This window comes from Poecilia reticulata, chromosome 8 (genome assembly GCF_904066995.2).
Source record: "Poecilia reticulata chromosome 8, P_reticulata-male-v2, whole genome shotgun sequence".
Classification (NCBI taxonomy): Eukaryota; Metazoa; Chordata; class Actinopteri; order Cyprinodontiformes; family Poeciliidae; genus Poecilia; species Poecilia reticulata.
In genome coordinates this window covers 11,744,406-11,762,282 of record NC_088837.1, presented here as the reverse complement: position 1 = coordinate 11,762,282, position 17,877 = coordinate 11,744,406, and the positions used below count along the sequence as shown (strand labels likewise).

At 39.9% G+C, this 17,877-nt stretch overlaps 2 protein-coding genes across 4 annotated transcripts; one reads left to right on the top strand and one right to left on the bottom strand.

The window, feature by feature from the left end:
* Window positions 1-1,577: 1,577 nt before the first annotated feature.
* ankrd40 (ankyrin repeat domain 40) lies at window positions 1,578-7,418 on the bottom strand. 2 transcript variants are annotated; one of them, XM_008415784.3, is made up of 6 exons: window positions 6,858-7,418; window positions 4,948-5,096; window positions 4,127-4,777; window positions 3,639-3,820; window positions 2,456-2,537; window positions 1,578-2,071 (listed from the first exon to the last, which is right to left on the bottom strand). In XM_008415784.3, the coding sequence occupies exons 1-6, from the start codon at window positions 6,989-6,991 to the stop codon at window positions 2,028-2,030; spliced, it is 1,242 nt and encodes a 413-aa protein (XP_008414006.1). In that variant the 5' UTR covers window positions 6,992-7,418; the 3' UTR covers window positions 1,578-2,027. The 2 variants fall into 2 exon arrangements, with proteins under 2 accessions (XP_008414006.1, XP_008414005.1); XM_008415783.3 differs by having other exon boundaries at window positions 1,578-2,537; window positions 6,858-7,413.
* A 1,342-nt stretch (window positions 7,419-8,760) lies between these two features.
* Window positions 8,761-17,061, top strand: luc7l3 (LUC7-like 3 pre-mRNA splicing factor). 2 transcript variants are annotated; one of them, XM_008415786.3, is made up of 11 exons: window positions 8,761-9,014; window positions 10,357-10,423; window positions 10,503-10,542; window positions 10,637-10,781; window positions 10,928-11,002; window positions 11,092-11,196; window positions 11,382-11,543; window positions 11,648-12,003; window positions 14,157-14,383; window positions 14,758-14,963; window positions 16,404-17,061. In XM_008415786.3, exons 1-10 carry the CDS (start codon window positions 8,916-8,918, stop codon window positions 14,928-14,930), a joined length of 1,449 nt encoding a protein of 482 aa, XP_008414008.1. In that variant the 5' UTR covers window positions 8,761-8,915; the 3' UTR covers window positions 14,931-14,963; window positions 16,404-17,061. The 2 variants fall into 2 exon arrangements, with proteins under 2 accessions (XP_008414008.1, XP_008414007.1); XM_008415785.3 differs by having other exon boundaries at window positions 14,758-17,061.
* Window positions 17,062-17,877: the final 816 nt, after the last annotated feature.

Below are 17,877 nucleotides of genomic sequence, written 5' to 3'. Positions count from 1 at the left end.
TTTATATTTAAATGTTTAGCTATTAATTGAAGTTTCTCATTTGTTTGGAAAACTGACGCAGATCATCATCAATATCTATATAGTTGATACACTGTTAAAAATATTCTGAGCTTGATTATTGTCATATTGAGCAAGGCAACTTTGAAAATCCCAGCAGTGCTGTTGAAGTTATGTTGTCAGGAAATACTCAAATAAAAAAATGGTCAATCTTCTGTCTGAATGAAAAGGAAAACAAGAAAAAAAACCCCATAAAATACGGTCCACTTAAAATAAAGGATGAGGAAAACAGATTGTTTCGTTTACCATGCTTTATCAAAGAACAGTTAAAGGTTTCCAGAACAAAATCACAATTTTAACAGTGCCTATTTATTAGATTATTTGTACATGTATACAGGTCCTACTGTATATAAAAATATCAGACTCTGGATGCATAGGTTAATTCCAACTGTGTTCTGTTTTTTTGAAATAATGTGCAACCAACAAGCACAACATAGGCATCCCCTTTTCACAAAATCAAATTTTCTTAAAAAATAAAACAAAATAAAACTTCACTTAGCATACATTGTTTCAGTTCACAATGTCTGCTTTGTTATTTCAAGCTCCAGCTTCTCGCGCGTGGCGTGACTTCTCTTAACGTCGTCCCGCTCTTCTTACTGAAACACGTTCCTCTTTCTTCACATTGCACTTCAACAAAAGCATTTCGGGTCTTTCGGTGATGAACTCCTGCACAACTGCAGATTTTTTTTTTGACAGAAACAAACAAACAGAAACAGGCCTAACTGGTAAAAAATATACACAAACACTACCTAAAACCCAAATTAAAACAAAGAGTTAGAGGCTCAAGTATATTCAGAGAATTAAACTCTCACCGCAAGGTAAGACGCTGATTGTAAGACATGTTTAGTGTCCATTTGCTGAACTTTAAACAGGAGCCCCAGTAACATGTTAACATAGGCAGCGTAAACAAATCCGCTAGCTAACACAAGTGTATGTCTTTAGAGTAAATATGTATTTTCTCAGTGTTCAAGATATTCAAGTCAAATTCAAAGTGAACTTTTTAAATTGTCAAGCTAGAAAAAGTGTCAAAGGCAAATGTTAGTTCTGAAATAACGATTCAAAAACAGGACCAGAGTGGCTTTGAACAGCAGAACTGTAGCCTTGTGAAAGACATTGATGTTATGCGTAGTCCTCAACATGAGCAATGAATATCATGGCCGAGTTCCAAGAGAAAACAAAATCTGTATGTTTTCCTTTAGCATTTGTGAGAAAACAAAAATGAAAACAAAGCTACATTCTCCTCTAAAGCAGTGATAGGTTTGTTAGTGACATTATCATCTTTGCTGGCTGGTTAGGTTTCTTTCTTTTTTTTTTTTGGTCTCAATTCTAAATCGACACTAAACAAATTGACAGAAATTGAAAAATATCTAACACAAGGCAGGATTTAAACATTTTAAGTTGAAACCTCTTACACATTTGCTTTGCCACCAGAATGCAAGATGTGGCTCTGCTCTGAAAACTGAAGTATGATTCTGGCTGCTGAACATAAACAAGTAGCAGCAATGTAGTGTTATGTTAAAAAAAAAAAAAAAAAAAAAAAAAAAAAAAAACAGCTCCTGTGTTATTCCTTCACCACAGTGTACAGCTGAATTATTTCAAAAGCAGGAAATAAGTTTTCTTTAAATCGTCTCTGAGGGAATGCAGATGAAAATATATGTTTATTTGAGGCCAGTAAATGTACTATTCCTAATTAAGTGAGATAAACTTTGCTTTCATTTGGCTAATAACAGATATTGTCTGTGAGAAGACACTATGGTTTATGCAAAGAGCATGTGTGCACAACCAAGACTATCGGATATAACTGGAGCTCATTCTGTCAGAAGCTAAAGTTGCTGTGTGGTCCACTGTGCTGCAGCTCATCCGGCATGGTGGTCTGATGATGGTCTTATGTTAATCCTTCCTGATGTCCTCTTGGCTAGTTCTCCACAATAAAAACTTGTCCTTATAAGGCGATCGCAGAATCCAGCCCGTCAGGAAGACAAGCCAACGTCCCCCTCTGTTGACCCACTTACGCCTTGGCACAAAGTGCAGTGGGAAGGCATGATAAAGAGGAAAAAGAGAGGGTCAAATACGTTGCACATATTCGAGGATACCATGCATCAGCTTTCACCTGGAACTGATTCGGGTACACTAAAGCAGCAGCAGCAGGAGCAACAGCAGGCCCAGAAGAGGACAGGAGGAGGACAATAGCTACAGTTGTACAAACAAATCCCAGCTGGAATATTGGTCAAACATCAAAGCTGGAACAAAGGAGCCGGGCAGGGCGACTATCTGAGGTTGCTCGAGGGAAGCTACAGAAGCCCGTCGTCAGGGAGACCTCTGGGTCTGGGTTTGCTTCAGTAAGTGAGGCGAGAGGCCTTCATGTTGTAGCAGGGCCTGTCTGTCAGGCTCCCCGTACCAGAGAACAGGGACAGGCCTTCTGCTTTCTCCAGCACAACCTCCAGCTCCTGGAAGTCCTGCAGCCGAGCCACGTCCTTGTCCTGAACAGGAAGGACAAATAGGTTGAAATAAAGAAATTGCTGCCTTATAAAAACACCAGTTCATTAATGACAATGTTGTCTTGAGAAAGGCTGGTGCAAGTTTCTCAGTTTGCCAACCTTGGAAAAAAAAACGTAGATTAGGACAATTTAAGCTGATTGGTGTTTACAGGAGAGTAAAAAAAGTTTTGAAATTAAGGTTGAGTTACTGCGGCAATATTACGAATGTAATAGACTTTTAGGACGTTTGGCTGTGACTCTGTCTTTTACAATTGGATTCAAAAATACTACCTTTATCAAGCAATGTTTGACTTTGAAACGATTGACTTTTTAAATCACATAATTTCAATTAGGGCTAAAACAATTAACCGTGGTGAATCGATTATTGAAATAATTTTCAACCAATTTAGTAATCCGTTAATGGCTACCTGGAGTAAAAAGACTCAAAATAAATTTCCCACTTGATAAAAGAACAACACATTCAGAGTCTTAAATTGTACAAAAAAATTGCATTTAAGATAATTAAATAAAAAAATAAAAAAAACCTGATAAAAATGTTCTACCCAGAACTCCGGTGGTATAATTTTAGATTCACCTGGTTACATTTTTTTGAAGTCCTATTAAAAACCTTTTTGCTAGCCAATTATTATCCAGAAATTAATCAACAAATTAGCTTAACACCATACTGATGCTAAAACAAGTAGAAAGGGTTAAGCTTTTCACATGTCAATGTTAGAAATATGTTTTTAGCTATAGATGGATCCTTTGCTACAAACGACTAAACGTTCAATAATACAATGCTATTAATGCATTTCAGCCAATAAAATGCGTATTTTCTTATTTAAAATTGGAATTAAATTATTTGTAACCTTTAATGTATTTCTAATATTGTATAAAAAAAGTCTTAAATGATTAAATGAAAAATCAGCAGAATTTTTTATTTACCCAATTAATCAACAGAATAATCAATTGCTAAAATAATTGTTAGTTGCAGCCCTAATTTCAATACACTTCGATTTGCAGACGGAATTTGTCTTTCACAATACATGTATAGTAACGCATGAGGACATGATCCGCAGCACAACACGTCTCTGTCAGCTGTACCTTTCTTAACATGGTGTTTGGCAGCTTGCGGATCTTCTCCACATGTTCAGCGCTGATGTCCAGCTCGCGGCAGCAGACTCTCAGGAGGGAACGGTAGGTGAGCTCCTGACGATCCAGTTCTACTTCGATGAAGTCGTTCTCCCGTGCATTTGGGTTCTGGATTCGAACCTTCAGAACCAACTCTAAAAGAAAAGAGCGAGCGATACCTCCTTATTACGCGCACAATACGGCTTATTTAACAGACATAATGGGATCTCAGGATTACTGAGTCACCGGTTTATTATCGTCATGTAATAAAACAAAGCGACCTTGTCGGACCGGATAAACTTCTCTGCATATTTGTTTCTATGGTAGGGGTCAGAGGTCACAGTAGGTGATGTTACACCCACTAAGAGCCTTTTCTGCTTCAACAAGTTGGATGCTGTATGTGGGATCTTCAGTATTTTGTTCATATAAAGACTAAACAAACGAGCAGTAGTTTAACCCACCTTGTACATTAACAGGAAAGGTACTGGTGAAAAAGAAAGGTTGGAACGCTGGCATGGGCCCGTTGGCCTGGTTGTAGCTCAGCTGCTGTGGAATAGACTGCTGCCGGCTCATGGTGGGGTTCGCGCCAGCCACAGGAGCCTGAACCTGTGTGCCGCCGCCGCCGCCAGTCAAGCTTGGGCGTGGCGAGGCCAGCGGAGGCGAGCTCACAGTACCGTTGTGGGCCACCATGTGAGGGTAGTCGGCATGGCTGACCAGGTGAGGCTCCACTGAGAGGTCAATAGGCACTGTGTGGTTCACAACAGTGTGGCTGTGGGACGAGACCATGCTGGGCGACACGCCGTTTTGCTCAGGCACAGGAATGAATTCAGCGGCTGGAGGTTGGCTGTGATTGACGACGGGGTTTGGTGAAGGGGCGGGCCCGTCGCACACCATGCTCTGGGGTTTCTGGAGCTCGTCGGTGGAGGACAGCGAGGCCGAATCGCTCTGCGTGTCTTCGGTGTAATCTCTAGAGCCGTTCTGTGTGATGGGCTGGGTTTGGAGGATCTCTGACTTATTGTCCATCTTGGAATACATGAAGGGAGGGTTGGAGAGGTAATTTGGGATGATTGGTAACTCAGGCTCCTTCACCTCAGGCATGTCCTCCACCTCAACTGTGAAAGTGCACAGACAATCATTATTTATTAAAGGGTTGGCATAATGACAAAGACGATACTTTAATAAATAAGCAGACAGATTTATTCAAATAATGACACGGGGTGTAACTGAACATAGCAAAATTGGAACATGATAAGAGCAAGAAGAACATAAAAAAAGATATAACCTCCCAAGAGTCTCTTGATCTCTGGTTTAGATGTAAGCTGAGAGGCGAGCTCCTCTTTAGCCGTGAGGATTTCTTTGTCCGCTCCACAACTGAGTAAGTAGGACACGATGTGCTTATGGTTCCTCTTGCAAGCCCAGTGCAGGCAAGTCCTGGTGGAAGAAATCGAAAAGCAAAACTGCTTACTCCATCCATTCATGCTCTGCAGCGATCTAAGAAAACAATCTAAGAAAAATATGTCTACATTTATCATTTAAAAACAAACATGTTGCTTTTAGACCACGAAACCTGAAATTCTAATATATCCAGATGGGGCAGTGTAGACGAGCTATCTCTAAACTGAAACTAAAAGTATCACGTTTAATAAAAAAGAAAAAAGAAAAAGCTCACATTGTAATGCCAACCATTCTTTCCAAACTGGAAAGAATTCATTAACTCGAGGTATTTTTAACATTATGCTATACAAAAACCTAAGATAAATATTGTTAATTTTCCTTCAAATAAAAACACTGCTTAATTTTATTCTCTACATCTAATTCTTTAAGTGTGCAACTGAGTTTGCTTAATGTATTTTAGTATCAACAGGTGCGCCTCAATAAATGAGCATATCACCTAACAGGTTATGATTTTATAAATGATACATAGTTTTATATTTAAACAATTAATGATTATGGTTTACAGTTAATGGAAACCTGCAATCCAGCTTCTCAGACAATTGGGAAAATTCAGAGGATCAAGTAAAAAAAATAAATAAATAAAACTTAATAAAGAAATGCTAATGTTATGGCCACATTCATGGCTATTGACTGCTGTCACAAAGGTTCACTCCTCCTAAAGAAGATGGTTGGTAGTAGTGTGGTAGAAAAGGTGCACAAACAGGGATGCTAGATGGTTTAGGGGGAGATTTACAAGACTTGCACTGCTGCAGGGGTTTTAAGAACCACCACACACAGACGTATCCAGGATACGAGCTTCAGCTGTGGCATCCCTTGCGTCAAGACACACACACACACACACACACACACACACACACACACACACACACACACACACACACACACACAAGTCTTATCAGGACTAAAGAGCTGTAATTTATTGTAGCAATTACATTTTACTCTACCCTGATTAAGGTACAGTGTGAATTATGCAAGTGTCAGAGGTCACCACAATACCCACTGTTAAATAGATACAAATCTGCAGTACATGAGAACATTGTCCAACATGTTTCAAAAATGTCCTCCCTGAGACACTCCCACTTGTGCCAGCTTGGCAGAGTAACTAAAAAGTTACTGAGAACACTGCTTATGTAATTGTCTGATTATATGAGAAAGTAACTTCTACGTTTCTATTATCTGTAATCTATTACATTTGAACATTTTTCCTTTTAATTGCTGAAATTTTTTTTTTTTAGATGATTTACTGAAATGCACCTGTTAGCATATTCGATCCAGCTACGGTCAGAGTCTTTATGGAATGGGTGTCCAGTTTAACATGCAGCTCTCTTTTAACTCAATCTCAACATGTCAAAGTTCTGCAGAGGCCTGCTAATGAGCCATTTTTTTGATACAGGTGGGTTGAACCAGAGAGAAAACGTAAATGACACCAGCCCTGAAGGACTGACTCCCTATGGGGTTTGATAGTTTTACTGTAGAAAATAATATATTTGAAGTCATGCATCCTTATGAAAGCAACACTGGCATGCAGAGTGATAAAGGAGCTCTACGGCTCGGAGAAGCAAAAGGGGCAAGGCTGACTGGTTAACAGGCTTAGTGTCGCCTAATAGGATAACACTGACCATTTTTATCCCTACAACGACGCACTTGGCTCAGTGACTCCTACGAGGGTTTCAATTGGTGAAGCTAAACACAACAAAAGTCAGTCACAAACTGTGGCAATTTACTAGAAACACTTACCACCCGTTGATCTCGTTCTGTGAATTAACATTCACCCCGCTCTCCACCAGCGACCGCACTTCGTCGATATCCCCGATGGCAGACGCTTCTCTCAGTCGCTCCTGTAATTCTTTATCCAACGAAGTCGTGGACATTTTGGCACAAGCAGCTAGCGGAGTGAGACCATAGGACGGCAAAAGTGGCTCGCCAATAATATGGTCTTACACTGTGTTCGCTAGTAATGTCCACACAGGTCGCGCTGAGAGACTGGTCAGCTAACCGGCTAACCTTACCTACTAATGGCTAGCTTGACAGGGGATGCTAGCTTGTGACAACAAATAGCTTCGGCTAACGTAACTTCGTTTTGAAGAGTTCTTCAAATCCCCAGACTGGAGTTAAACACTCAACATTCAAATATGCTGTTAGTTCATGTCATACTACCAATGACTATACCCTGCCCGGGTCATTCAGACAGTAGTGTCGGTGTCCTGTCAGTCTCAAACACCACCGCCTGTTCGTCGAGTCGGAGGGGTTAGGATGTGACAACATTATGCACCCAGGTAGTTGGTTCCACTTTCTCATATTTTAGCTCAATATACTGGTGTTGTATTAATCTTTATTGCTATTTTTCACAACTTTGTCTGCTTAACAAATAAATCCGATCTTTAAAAAAACAAAACGAGTTAAATTAGCCTATTAAAACTACACATGTATAGGCATCCTTTTAATGCATTATTTATATATTAAAAAACTGTAAATTATTTTTAAATGAATGCCTACAGCATTCACACTAATAAAACACGTGTAAATAAACATTACGAGTTATTGTCATGTTTATTACAATCTAATATAGGTAAATGACTGTTGCATCTCCAAAATGTGACCACTAGAGGGAAATAAATATCCACATGCCAGCGCAGCCGCTATCCTAGATCTGACATAACATAATCAGTTGTTGTTGTTGTTCTTTGATAATTAGAAACAGTAAGAGACGATAATTCCTATCCATCAGGATCTAGAATCATTCTGCAAAGCCTTGCATTATTTACAACAACATTTAAGTTTTCTATGGGATCAATAAAGTGTGACTGGCAGTCAATCAATTACTATCAATTTTCCAGGGCACAAACTTAAAAATGTAGGCTATGTATTGTGATGATAAACTTAGTAGAGGCAATATGAAATGTAAAAAATGCTAACCTTTTTGAAGGTGCACTAAAGAGTAAATACTAACTACCAAATAGTCAAACTAACCAGTCATAATGTTGATATAGAATAGATAAAGAAGGGTATAGTTTGATCATTTACTTTACAAACCAAACCCTTATTTTAAGGCGAAACTGACCCAAAGTCATGCCACAGCAATTCATTCAGATTTTAGTCTGAACTTTGACAAGGTCATTTAAAAAAAAATTTAAAGTCTTTTCGTATTTGTCCTAACATGAACAAGTTCTAAACGAGTCATTGAATTGAAATGTTTGTAGATTCCAAAGCCCTGTAACATTTTAGAGTCTGATATGTCATTGAATTTTTTTCCTCATCTCTTTCGCAGTTTTGTTTGCCAACATGATGCTGCTTTTTGATATATTTTAGCCTATTTTATGTTTTCAGAAAGGTTTTTATGATCTCTTGATTGATTCTACAGATCAGACAGTAATCAGATTATGTCAGTTCCATTCATGTTGTAAACTGCGTTCTCTAACTGGTCTTGAAGTTTCAAAATGTGTGTACTCTTGTCATGGTTTTATATGCTCTGAAACATTAAGTATAAAAGCAACAATAATAATAGACGAAGAAATCTGTAAGATGCAAATAAATAAATAAATAAAAAAATTCATTGCACAGTTTATAAGACATTTGCTCACAACAGTAGGACCATGCGTGGGACTTTACTGAACTCTGCAGCAGTTTTTGCATCCGGTTCAGACTGACCTTTTCGTAGACGAGCCGTGAGCGGGCGTTGTTGCTGCTACAGCGTCTGCCATTTTGGTTAGAACTACTTAGCGTTGCATTTGGTTTAAATAGGCTCCTCGGGATACACAGCGGTACTCCGGGAGAAGGCACCGCAGTTCTATCAAAATGCTGTCTGCAGCCCAGTTACTCGATGAGTTAATGGGCAGAGACAGAAACTTGGCCCCTGATGAGAAGCGCTCCAACGTGCGATGGGATGACGAGAGCGTAAGTTAGCATGTAGCTAACCTTAGCTTCGAAAATGTGATGAGCTAACATTTTTTAGGCAATGCGTGATGTCTAACATCATGTCTTATGTAGTTTGGGACTCGACTGGGTTCTTCATCTGGGATTTTCGCTTTAAGTTTAATTTAAAACGTTTTTTCTAATTAAGTCTTAGGGGACACTGCGGTATATACCGCATGTTAGCGGTATTAACGTGAAATTGCTAACGGTTAAGCTAGGCTAGGCCAGTGGATCACAATGAAGGATGGCAACGCTCTCGTTAAAACAAGGTTTTTAACGCCTCAAGATACCCGAGAGATGCTTTTAAATGTGTCATAATCACGTTTTTCTCAGATTGGACACTTTTTTCATATATGTGCTCTTCGAATGAGTAACTTAGTCTTATGTCTTGAAAGAAATTTCTAAGTGTTAAGATCACGTGTGCGTTTAAAATGAGAGCTAGCGCTAAAGTTTGTTGGTAGTTTGTTTCCCTCGTTTTACACTGAAACCAGTGAGAAGTTGTTATCCAAGTCTCAGAAAATGCTTGGCATGTTGCTGTAAAACCTCAAGCAAAAATGTGTTTAGGTTTTCAGATGTTAAAATGAATTGGCTTGTTATGGTGTTTTGTTCAAAGAACCAAATTAGTTACTGTAGAATATATTTTATATATATATATATATATAAAAATCGGTGACTGAGATTGTTATGCCAGGAAATAAAAACAATATATGTATTGCATATTTTTTTATTCTAATTTGTTTTTGCTACATGGACATTTCACATCTCTAAATTATAGACTTAGTTTATTTGAAAATAATAAATATACTCTTCAGCTAAATTAGGCACATTAGTATTGCATCACTTTAATTAAAAATGGATAACAAATCATTTTATACATTTTGTATTTTAAAGAAGCCAAATAAAGTTTGTTTTTTAAGGCAGTGGCGCAGGTTTTAGCATAATCAAGCAGTTGGAGCAAAAAGGGAAGATGCAGATTAGTTCCTATTCTGACCTAGAGAATCTGCTGATTCTTATTTTCTTTAATTTATTCAGAGGAAAATATTGTATTATTGTTGGTGACATTTGATGCAAAAACGCTGACATCTGAATTGATTTGGAGTAAAGTTAACTTTATTTTTGTTTGTGTATTGAATTGCACAAGTCAAAAGTGTGCACGTCTCCTTCCGTGTGCTTGTACTGATTATGCTTAAGAGATGTCTGAAATAGTTTTAGACTTGAATGAATGAAAACCTCGATTTTCAGAGTTTTACAATTCTTCATAAATAGTTCTTAGAATATAAACTTGAGGGGGGGAAAAGTGTTTTATTTCTGTTTTTCTCTTAAGGTTTGTCGATACTATCTGTGTGGCTTCTGCCCAGCGGAGCTGTTCACAAACACACGCTCTGACTTGGGTAAGGACCTAAAGAAATAATAATAATAATTTAATACCGTAATATTGTAGTGTAATGAGGCATTTCTATTTTGTTCTAGGTCCTTGTGAGAAAATCCATGATGAAAATCTAAGGAAACTGTAAGTTCTGCTTAAGATTTTATTAAATTTTTTTTATTTTATTTATTTTTTCCAGTTGGATGTCTTGACCTGATAAATTTCTTTCTTGCCACAGATACGAGAAAAGCTCTCGGTTTATGAAAGAAGGCTACGAGCGAGAATTCCTGCGGTATCTGCAGTCTCTCCTGGCGGAAGTGGAGCGACGGATTCGTAGAGGACATGCTCGGCTTGCGCTCTCCCAAGCTCAGCAAAATGCAGGGGTTTGTAATTTTATCATAAATTTTTATTTTTTATTTTTTTGCACAAATATCCAGTTTTACCTATTGTGGGAAAAAAAAGAAGAAAAAAACCCCACAGAAAAACAAATGCACTGTTTGCGTGAGATATTGCGGTTTTATTCCCTCAGGGCCCGGGTCCATCTGGAAAGAATGAAGAGAAAGTTAAAGTTCTGACAGAGAAGATAGAAGACCTGGTTTTACAGGTTTGCAACTAATTTGTTGTTAAAATTGAATTACCAAGATTTCCCCTTTTCTCTGCTAATAAATTGCATCATGGTTTTCTCTTCCTCAGATTGAGGAACTTGGGTCGGAGGGCCGCGTGGAGGAGGCTCAGGGAATGATGAAGCTGGTGGAGCAGCTGAAGGAGGAGAGGGAGATGCTGAGCTCCACCCCCTCGGTGAGTCAGCTAACGCCGGCTAATCGGCCTACCGGTGCAGCTCAAGATAGTAGGTGTTGCTTGTGTAACACCGTTTGTTTTCAAACAAGAGTTTATCCTACGATGTGCTGAAATACATCAATCCAAAACGAATTATGTTTTTATTAATTATGGGGTGAAACTAATATTTTGCTCTCCCCCCCAAGACTATTGAGAGCTTTGCTGCTCAGGAGAAACAGATGGAGGTGTGTGAGGTGTGTGGGGCCTTCCTCATTGTGGGTGACGCACAGTCCCGGGTGGATGATCACTTAATGGGCAAACAACACATGGGCTACGCTAAGATAAAGTCTACTGTAGAGGAGCTTAAGGTAACATTATGAAATGCCTCAGCTGAGCATGGCACGTCTTAAGACAAATAATTTGGATGCTTTTGGTTTCGACTTTTCACCCAATTGGGAATTTGTGTCCTCAGGAAAAACTCCGACGTCGCTCTGAGGAGCCTCCAGGCGAGAGCCCCACTGTCAAACGGGACAGAGAAGAGCGAGAGCGTGAGAGGGAGGAGCGGGAGAAGAAGCGCAAAGAGGAGGAAGAGAAGGAGAAGGAGAAGGAGCGGGAAAAGGAGAAGGAACGGGAGAAAGAGAGAGAGCGGGAGCGCGAGAGGGAGCGAGACAGGGAACGGGAGCGAGAGCGGGACCGCGACAGACGGGCGAGGCGAAGCCACTCCAACAGCCGCCACTCCAGCCGAACGTCGGACAAGAGGCGAAGCAGATCCCGCGACCGCCGGAGGTCTAGAAGCCGAGACCGGGACAGGGAACGCAAGCGCAGCAGGTATGGTTGATTATTATGCTTTTTTTTTTCTTCTTCTTCTCCTCTATATCTACAATCAGCTATGAAATGGGATTAAAATTTTCAGTTGGATGAATTATTTCACTCTTATAAAAATATATTTAGCAACATGAAAAGGATTTTAGAACAATACTTTTGACTGTTTCCCCCCACGTCCCCAACAACAGACTTTAAACCAGGGGTCCCCAAACTACGGCTGAAATCGGTTCGCCTCCACATTTGGTCTGGTCCCCTGAACAATACCAGAGAGCATTTAGATTTGTTTTCATATATCGTATTTTCGGGACTATATGTAGATTTTTCTTCAACCACCAGGGGGCTCTTTAGCAGGAAGTGAATAATTGGAAATCTGGTTACTTGCGCGCCAACATTGAGCCCACAAGCAGCAAAATGAGTAGGAAACAGATCAGATGTCTTTGGAAAGTTTCTTTGCAAAGGGGAAAAGGCCCAGAGAAGAGACGGGAGAATGGATTTATCCCAGACCGATAGGTGAGTCCCACATTACAAGCCGCTCTGCGTAACATGCGGCGATCGGCTGCTAATGAGGCAATGAAGCTTCAAGCTGCTTCGCCACGTAGAGACCGAGCAGACTGTGGATATAAGCAATACTTCGGGTGTTATTGTCTCCCATCACTCCCAGATGGAACCGTCTCGTTGCAGAGAAACAAGCTCAGGGCTCCGTTAGTCAGTATTGTGAGTTAAAATTTTCACGAAAGTAAAATGTTCGTTTTTGTGGCGCATCTGTATATTATTTTGAAGGGATATATAAACATTACCATAGCGACCAGAGTCAGAGCGTTTGGGCTGCAGTCAAGAGGAGATGAGTAGAGCTTTTGAGTCTTAAGTCTGGTTTAGATGGCAAGATTTAAGAATTTTCTGCCGATTCTCCAAACCTCTGGGACCACAGAGCTGATAAAAGTACAACAGGTTCGATCGGTTCGTGTTCAGCCACACGGCACGAACCGATTTCAGTCACGAACATCCCGATTCCAGAGGATAATCCAGTAAAACCCCCAACATAGCTGGAATTTAGAATAACCAAACACGGATGACTATGTAGAAGCAATAGTGATAGTTTGTGGACTCATTTTAAGAGATAAAAGACATAATAAAAAGAAAAGGCGGTGGATAAAAGACGACGGGAGCAGCCGCTCTATTTGCTGCGCTATGATTTGGAGGTGACTGTTTTTTCACAGTTAACATTTTTAACTGAATAAACATAATAATGACTTTTAGATTTAATAACAAACATTTCCACATATCATCTCCGATATCCACCGGACTCACAGTTGCGCGACACGTCAGCTGTTTGAGATTCCCCTCTGTTCTTACGTCACCGCGCTTTCTGATTGGCTACTTGTCACATTCAGCAGGTCGTATTCTCGTTCCCAGACAGGAAAAACCCCACAGGTTGCGATAAAAAACTCGAAGACAACCCAAATTGGATATATTCAGGATTTAGTGAGAACACCAACATGCAGGGGGGTGCATGGGAGGGGGGTGAACAGTCTTATCTGACTGTTCACCCCCCTCCCCCGGGCCGCAACAAAATGTCCAAGTCTTGACCGGTCCGCGGTAATAAAAAGGTGGACCACTGATTTAGCACATGCTAGTAACAGACACGAAGGATCAGAATTTTTACTGTTACAGTTACCGTTTGGAAACTACCGTAATCAGTTCAGTTAAATCTAATCTTGGCAACTTTTTCTTTTTCAACCGTAATAAATGTGATATTCAATTGACCTGTTATGACTCAAATTTTGGGATTTTTTCTGTGAAGAACCCAGAGAGGGTTATTTGATTGTGCTTTCTGGAAAACAATATATTTTTCCTGCAATCGTCACACTTTTTCTGTTACAAACTGACTCCTGCCCCCCACCAGAGAAGGAAAAAGTCATGTGGCCCTCACAGGAAAAAGTTTGGGGACCCCTGCTTTAAACTATAATAAAATTAGAATTTACAGAAAATCTGAAAACTGGTATGACAAAATCAGTTAGTGTTTGCCATCTCAAAGCAAGAACATTATAGGAAGACTTGCTTACATTACGTGCTTCGATATGTCTCGCTCCAAATTGAGTGTGCGTATATGTAAAGAACATCTATTTTTCTTCAACTCGTTCTCCTTCTTTCTTCAGGAGTCGTGACAGAGAGAGGAGGCGCAGTCGCGAGCGATCCGACAGAAAACGTCGCTCCCGCAGCCGCGACAAGAGGAGGTCGCGTAGCTCTGAGCGCAAGTCCCACCGGCATCGCAGCCGGAGCCGCAGCAAGGACAGAGACAGAGAAAGGGACAAGGACAAGGATAGAGAAAGAAACAGAGACAAAGGAAGGGACAAAGACAAAGAGCGGTCATCAAAAGAAAAAGGTAGGAACCCGTTTTCCTCAGCTCGAAAAGCATCAGACTGAAGATTTTTGTCATCCAGTTCTTGGTAGAAAGAGAAAAACGATAAATTTTAACCCATCATGCAATTGAACATCTGTAAAGATCAGAAACCTCTGATTGGAGTCTGAGCTTGAACTAATTCCCCCAGAAGAATAATTAAACGTATGGAAGTGATAGAATGCTGGTAGAGACTTGAGCCCAGTAGTAATAAAAATACTACTTTTCAGGTTTACATTTGTGAAAAAAAATGTATATATTTTCACTTCTACTTGTACGTTATGTTCTACTTTGTTTTGCGAGTTATTTTCAGACTGTAATAATTGGTCAACCGCTGAATACCTGTACCGTTTTGTCAGACCGTAAGGCGACAGAGGAGAAGAGCAGCTCTAAGAAAGAAAGCGACGCGGCCACCGTTAAGGCTTCGTTGGAGCCGGAACCGATGCGGACCGAGGCTGCCGCCTCCTCCTCCCCTCTGCTTAACGGCCAGCAAGAGCTCCTCCAATCTGAAGGTGACACTCAGTCCAATTAAAACTGATCTGATAGGACCTCAGATCAGGCTCAGGTAAGTGCGTCCTCCTCTTCACTCCCCCTGGCTCTCGACCTTCCCTCTCACACTCTCTCCCCTTTCCTTCAGCCCTCCTACCTCCCTCCCACCCCTCCCTGTCTGCCCCTTCCGTTTCCCACGCTGTTTATGTTCAGTTCAATGCCTATGATTTTTTTCTTTTTTTTGTCGTATGTACTATATGCAAATATCTTTATCCTGTTTTTGATTAGTGCATCGTAAGTATGCACTGAAGATGAAGGACTAGGCCCGATGAATGAGAAGAAAGTAGAAAACATTCACACAAAGCCCAGAGGGAAAGGCCAGTGTAGCCCTGAGCAAACATGCCCAGAGGTACCCCTCGTTTTGTATCAGTTTTTGATCCTTGCAGATGTTTAATTTCACTCTGTGGAAGAAATGACAGATCCAGTCAAATTTCTCTAGCTGTATATACATGTTTTTACCTTTATTACTTTTCATTAAAAAAAATTTTCTTACTCTGAAACAGGAAAACGTAGTAATTGCTGTTTTGTCCATTCAGGGAGGAAATTAAGTGGCTGTGTTTTCTACATGTTCAGATTTTACCTTTGGGAGTTTGGCCATTTTCCAGCTTACTGTGCCTGATAATGCCATGCACTGTGTTGTTTTTATTTATTTTATTTCGGGGGGTTACGGGGGGTTTATAGCACCTGAGGGGGGGTCTTAACAACACTAACTGGAGGTGTAGGGTTTATCGGATGAATTGCAGCTGACTTCTATACCTCACACAGCGTTGGTGTTGTGAGCGAGACCCACATGAGAAAAAGGGCAAATTAAAAATCTTGGATACTCTGACTGTCAAACTGTGCAGGTACTCACCCCAGGTACTCCTTTCTCTACCCACATCCATTTCTGAATGCTGTTGCCTGTCTAAAAAAAAAAAAAAGAACAACTAGCTACTTCTTTTAGAACATGTATCCATCGTGTGTATATTTTTAATTGTCTGATTTGCTGCTGTATTTGGTAACATGTTGGGGGAAGAAGAGTTATTTGAATGAATAATCTGAGACGACCTTCATGTCCTTTTGCCATTGGCTGAAATTGCCACAGACGTGTCCACAGTATTATTATGCTCAATTTCTCCAACATGTCCGGCATATTTCCACTGTGGCGAAAGGAATATCATATAGGTTTGTCTTTAAAATAATGCTACGTTTTTATAGATGTAAAGCAGGTGAAATATACCAGATGTATTCAAAACCTGCAGTGTTTATGCTAGAAATCTAAACTGTTATTTGGTTTACAGTCTGTTAATGGGACCATCGTTTTTTCTTTTTGTTTTTGTTTCCCCCCCCACCAAAAAAAAAAAACCATATTTGAGCAGCAGATAAACATTTGCCTGCGTAGCTGGTTGTCTTTGCTACAAACCCATGTCGTGGGACCCTTGCTAACGTTGTTTGTTGTGGCCGTTTTGCTCTGCAGGGGAAGCTGGAATGTCTTGAGGAGGAAGAAACTGAAGAGCACGCCCACCTTTACCCTGAACCTGACTTCGCTGCTTACAAACAAGGTGAACCACAGATGTGTAGGGGGTTATTTAATAAATAACCATGAAATGATATATCTCAATGAGGAGAGAGGGTTAATACTTTGATTTTCGTTTTGTTTTGTTTAATTGGCTGGATATAAAAGGCAGTTGTGGTTCATCTCACATTCATCTGATTCACTGGTAATAGATGACAGCCAGATATCACGTGGAAAGTGTAGAAAAAGTTCTTAATGGGCTTTTTTTGTTTTGTTTTGTTGAAAATCTTTACACGTCCTATGTTTCTTGGCATTTAGTGGAAATTGAATAAAAACAGTGCTCGTGGTTTGTACTCATTTTGTCAGGTTCAACTTTTCCTGACCTCTCTTTTTAAAAAAAAACAACCTCAATTAAAAGCGTATGTACAATGTAAGATCCTTGGCAGGGAGTGTTTCTTTCCTCCTCCACTTTGAGCTCATGGCTATTGCTCTTGTCCCATAAATGTAAAATATTTCCGTTTTAATTCTCATTTGAAGCTCTTCATCATTAAAGATTTGTTTAAATTTCGCCTTGCTTTTAATGTACATGTTGTCATGTTAAATTAAAAGGTAAAATCTCGTCTTGTTTTTTTTTTTTTTTTTTCTTTGGGAGGGTTTTTTTTTCTTTGTGATGAATTCTATATTTGATAGATTTTTGAAATATGCTGGGTAAGACAGGAAAAAAATACAAATGTGGCGGTACGCCAAGCTGCACCCGTCTGCTACTAGCACTACCAGCAGTAGCAGACCCAATTACTTAAAGGTGAAGAAGCTGATGAAGACGGGTGGTTCAGTTCTGGAGGTGAAGAAGAATGGTTCAAGAAATGAATGAGCATAATGGACAACTTTGGGCATCTTTCAATAAAATGGCGTGTTTCCAGTCGGAGACTTCACCAGGGCCGCTGCAACACCGACTGCTACAGGAGGTCAATTTGCCCACTGCCATCACCATCCTTGAGGAACCTTTGATAACGGGGGCTGCAACATTTAATTTCACTTCTGGATTTATAAAGTATTTTACAATTGAAATGAACATTTGGTCAATTTCAACAAGTGTTTAAGTTTGCTGAATCTTTCTTCTTCCAACTAATGGATTTAAAAGGGTTGTGAGATTTTTTTTTTTGCTTCAATTTGTGGGTTTTATCTAGCAACAGTGATGCAAACTTCTATGTTTTAGTAAAATGTATCATATGTAAACGTACAACTTAGGCTATCCTACGAACTCAAGACCAAACTGATTTTCAGCAAGGTAAAAATCCTCAGCAGGCAGCCAGGATGGTTTTAATTTTGGAAAAGGTGCATTTCTTTCCACTTTCACTAATTTCAGCATTCTGGTTATGTTGTGATTAATTCCAATTATTTCTGAAAATATTTGAATTCAGGGGTGACTAGTTAA

Bases quoted from the DNA above. Each gene is read 5' to 3' on its own strand.
- ankrd40 (XM_008415783.3), bottom strand. From the start codon at position 6,991: ATGTCCACGACTTCGTTGGATAAAGAATTACAGGAGCGACTGAGAGAA. The intron at 5,097-6,857 runs GTAAGTGTTTCT...TTCTTCCACCAG, and splicing joins CAGAACGAGATCAACGGGTG to GACTTGCCTGCACTGGGCTT. The intron at 4,778-4,947 runs GTTATATCTTTT...GCACTTTCACAG, and splicing joins GATCAAGAGACTCTTGGGAG to TTGAGGTGGAGGACATGCCT.
- luc7l3 (XM_008415786.3), top strand. From the start codon at position 8,916: ATGCTGTCTGCAGCCCAGTTACTCGATGAGTTAATGGGCAGAGACAGA. The intron at 9,015-10,356 runs GTAAGTTAGCAT...TTTTCTCTTAAG, and splicing joins TGCGATGGGATGACGAGAGC to GTTTGTCGATACTATCTGTG. The intron at 11,003-11,091 runs GTTTGCAACTAA...TCTCTTCCTCAG, and splicing joins TAGAAGACCTGGTTTTACAG to ATTGAGGAACTTGGGTCGGA.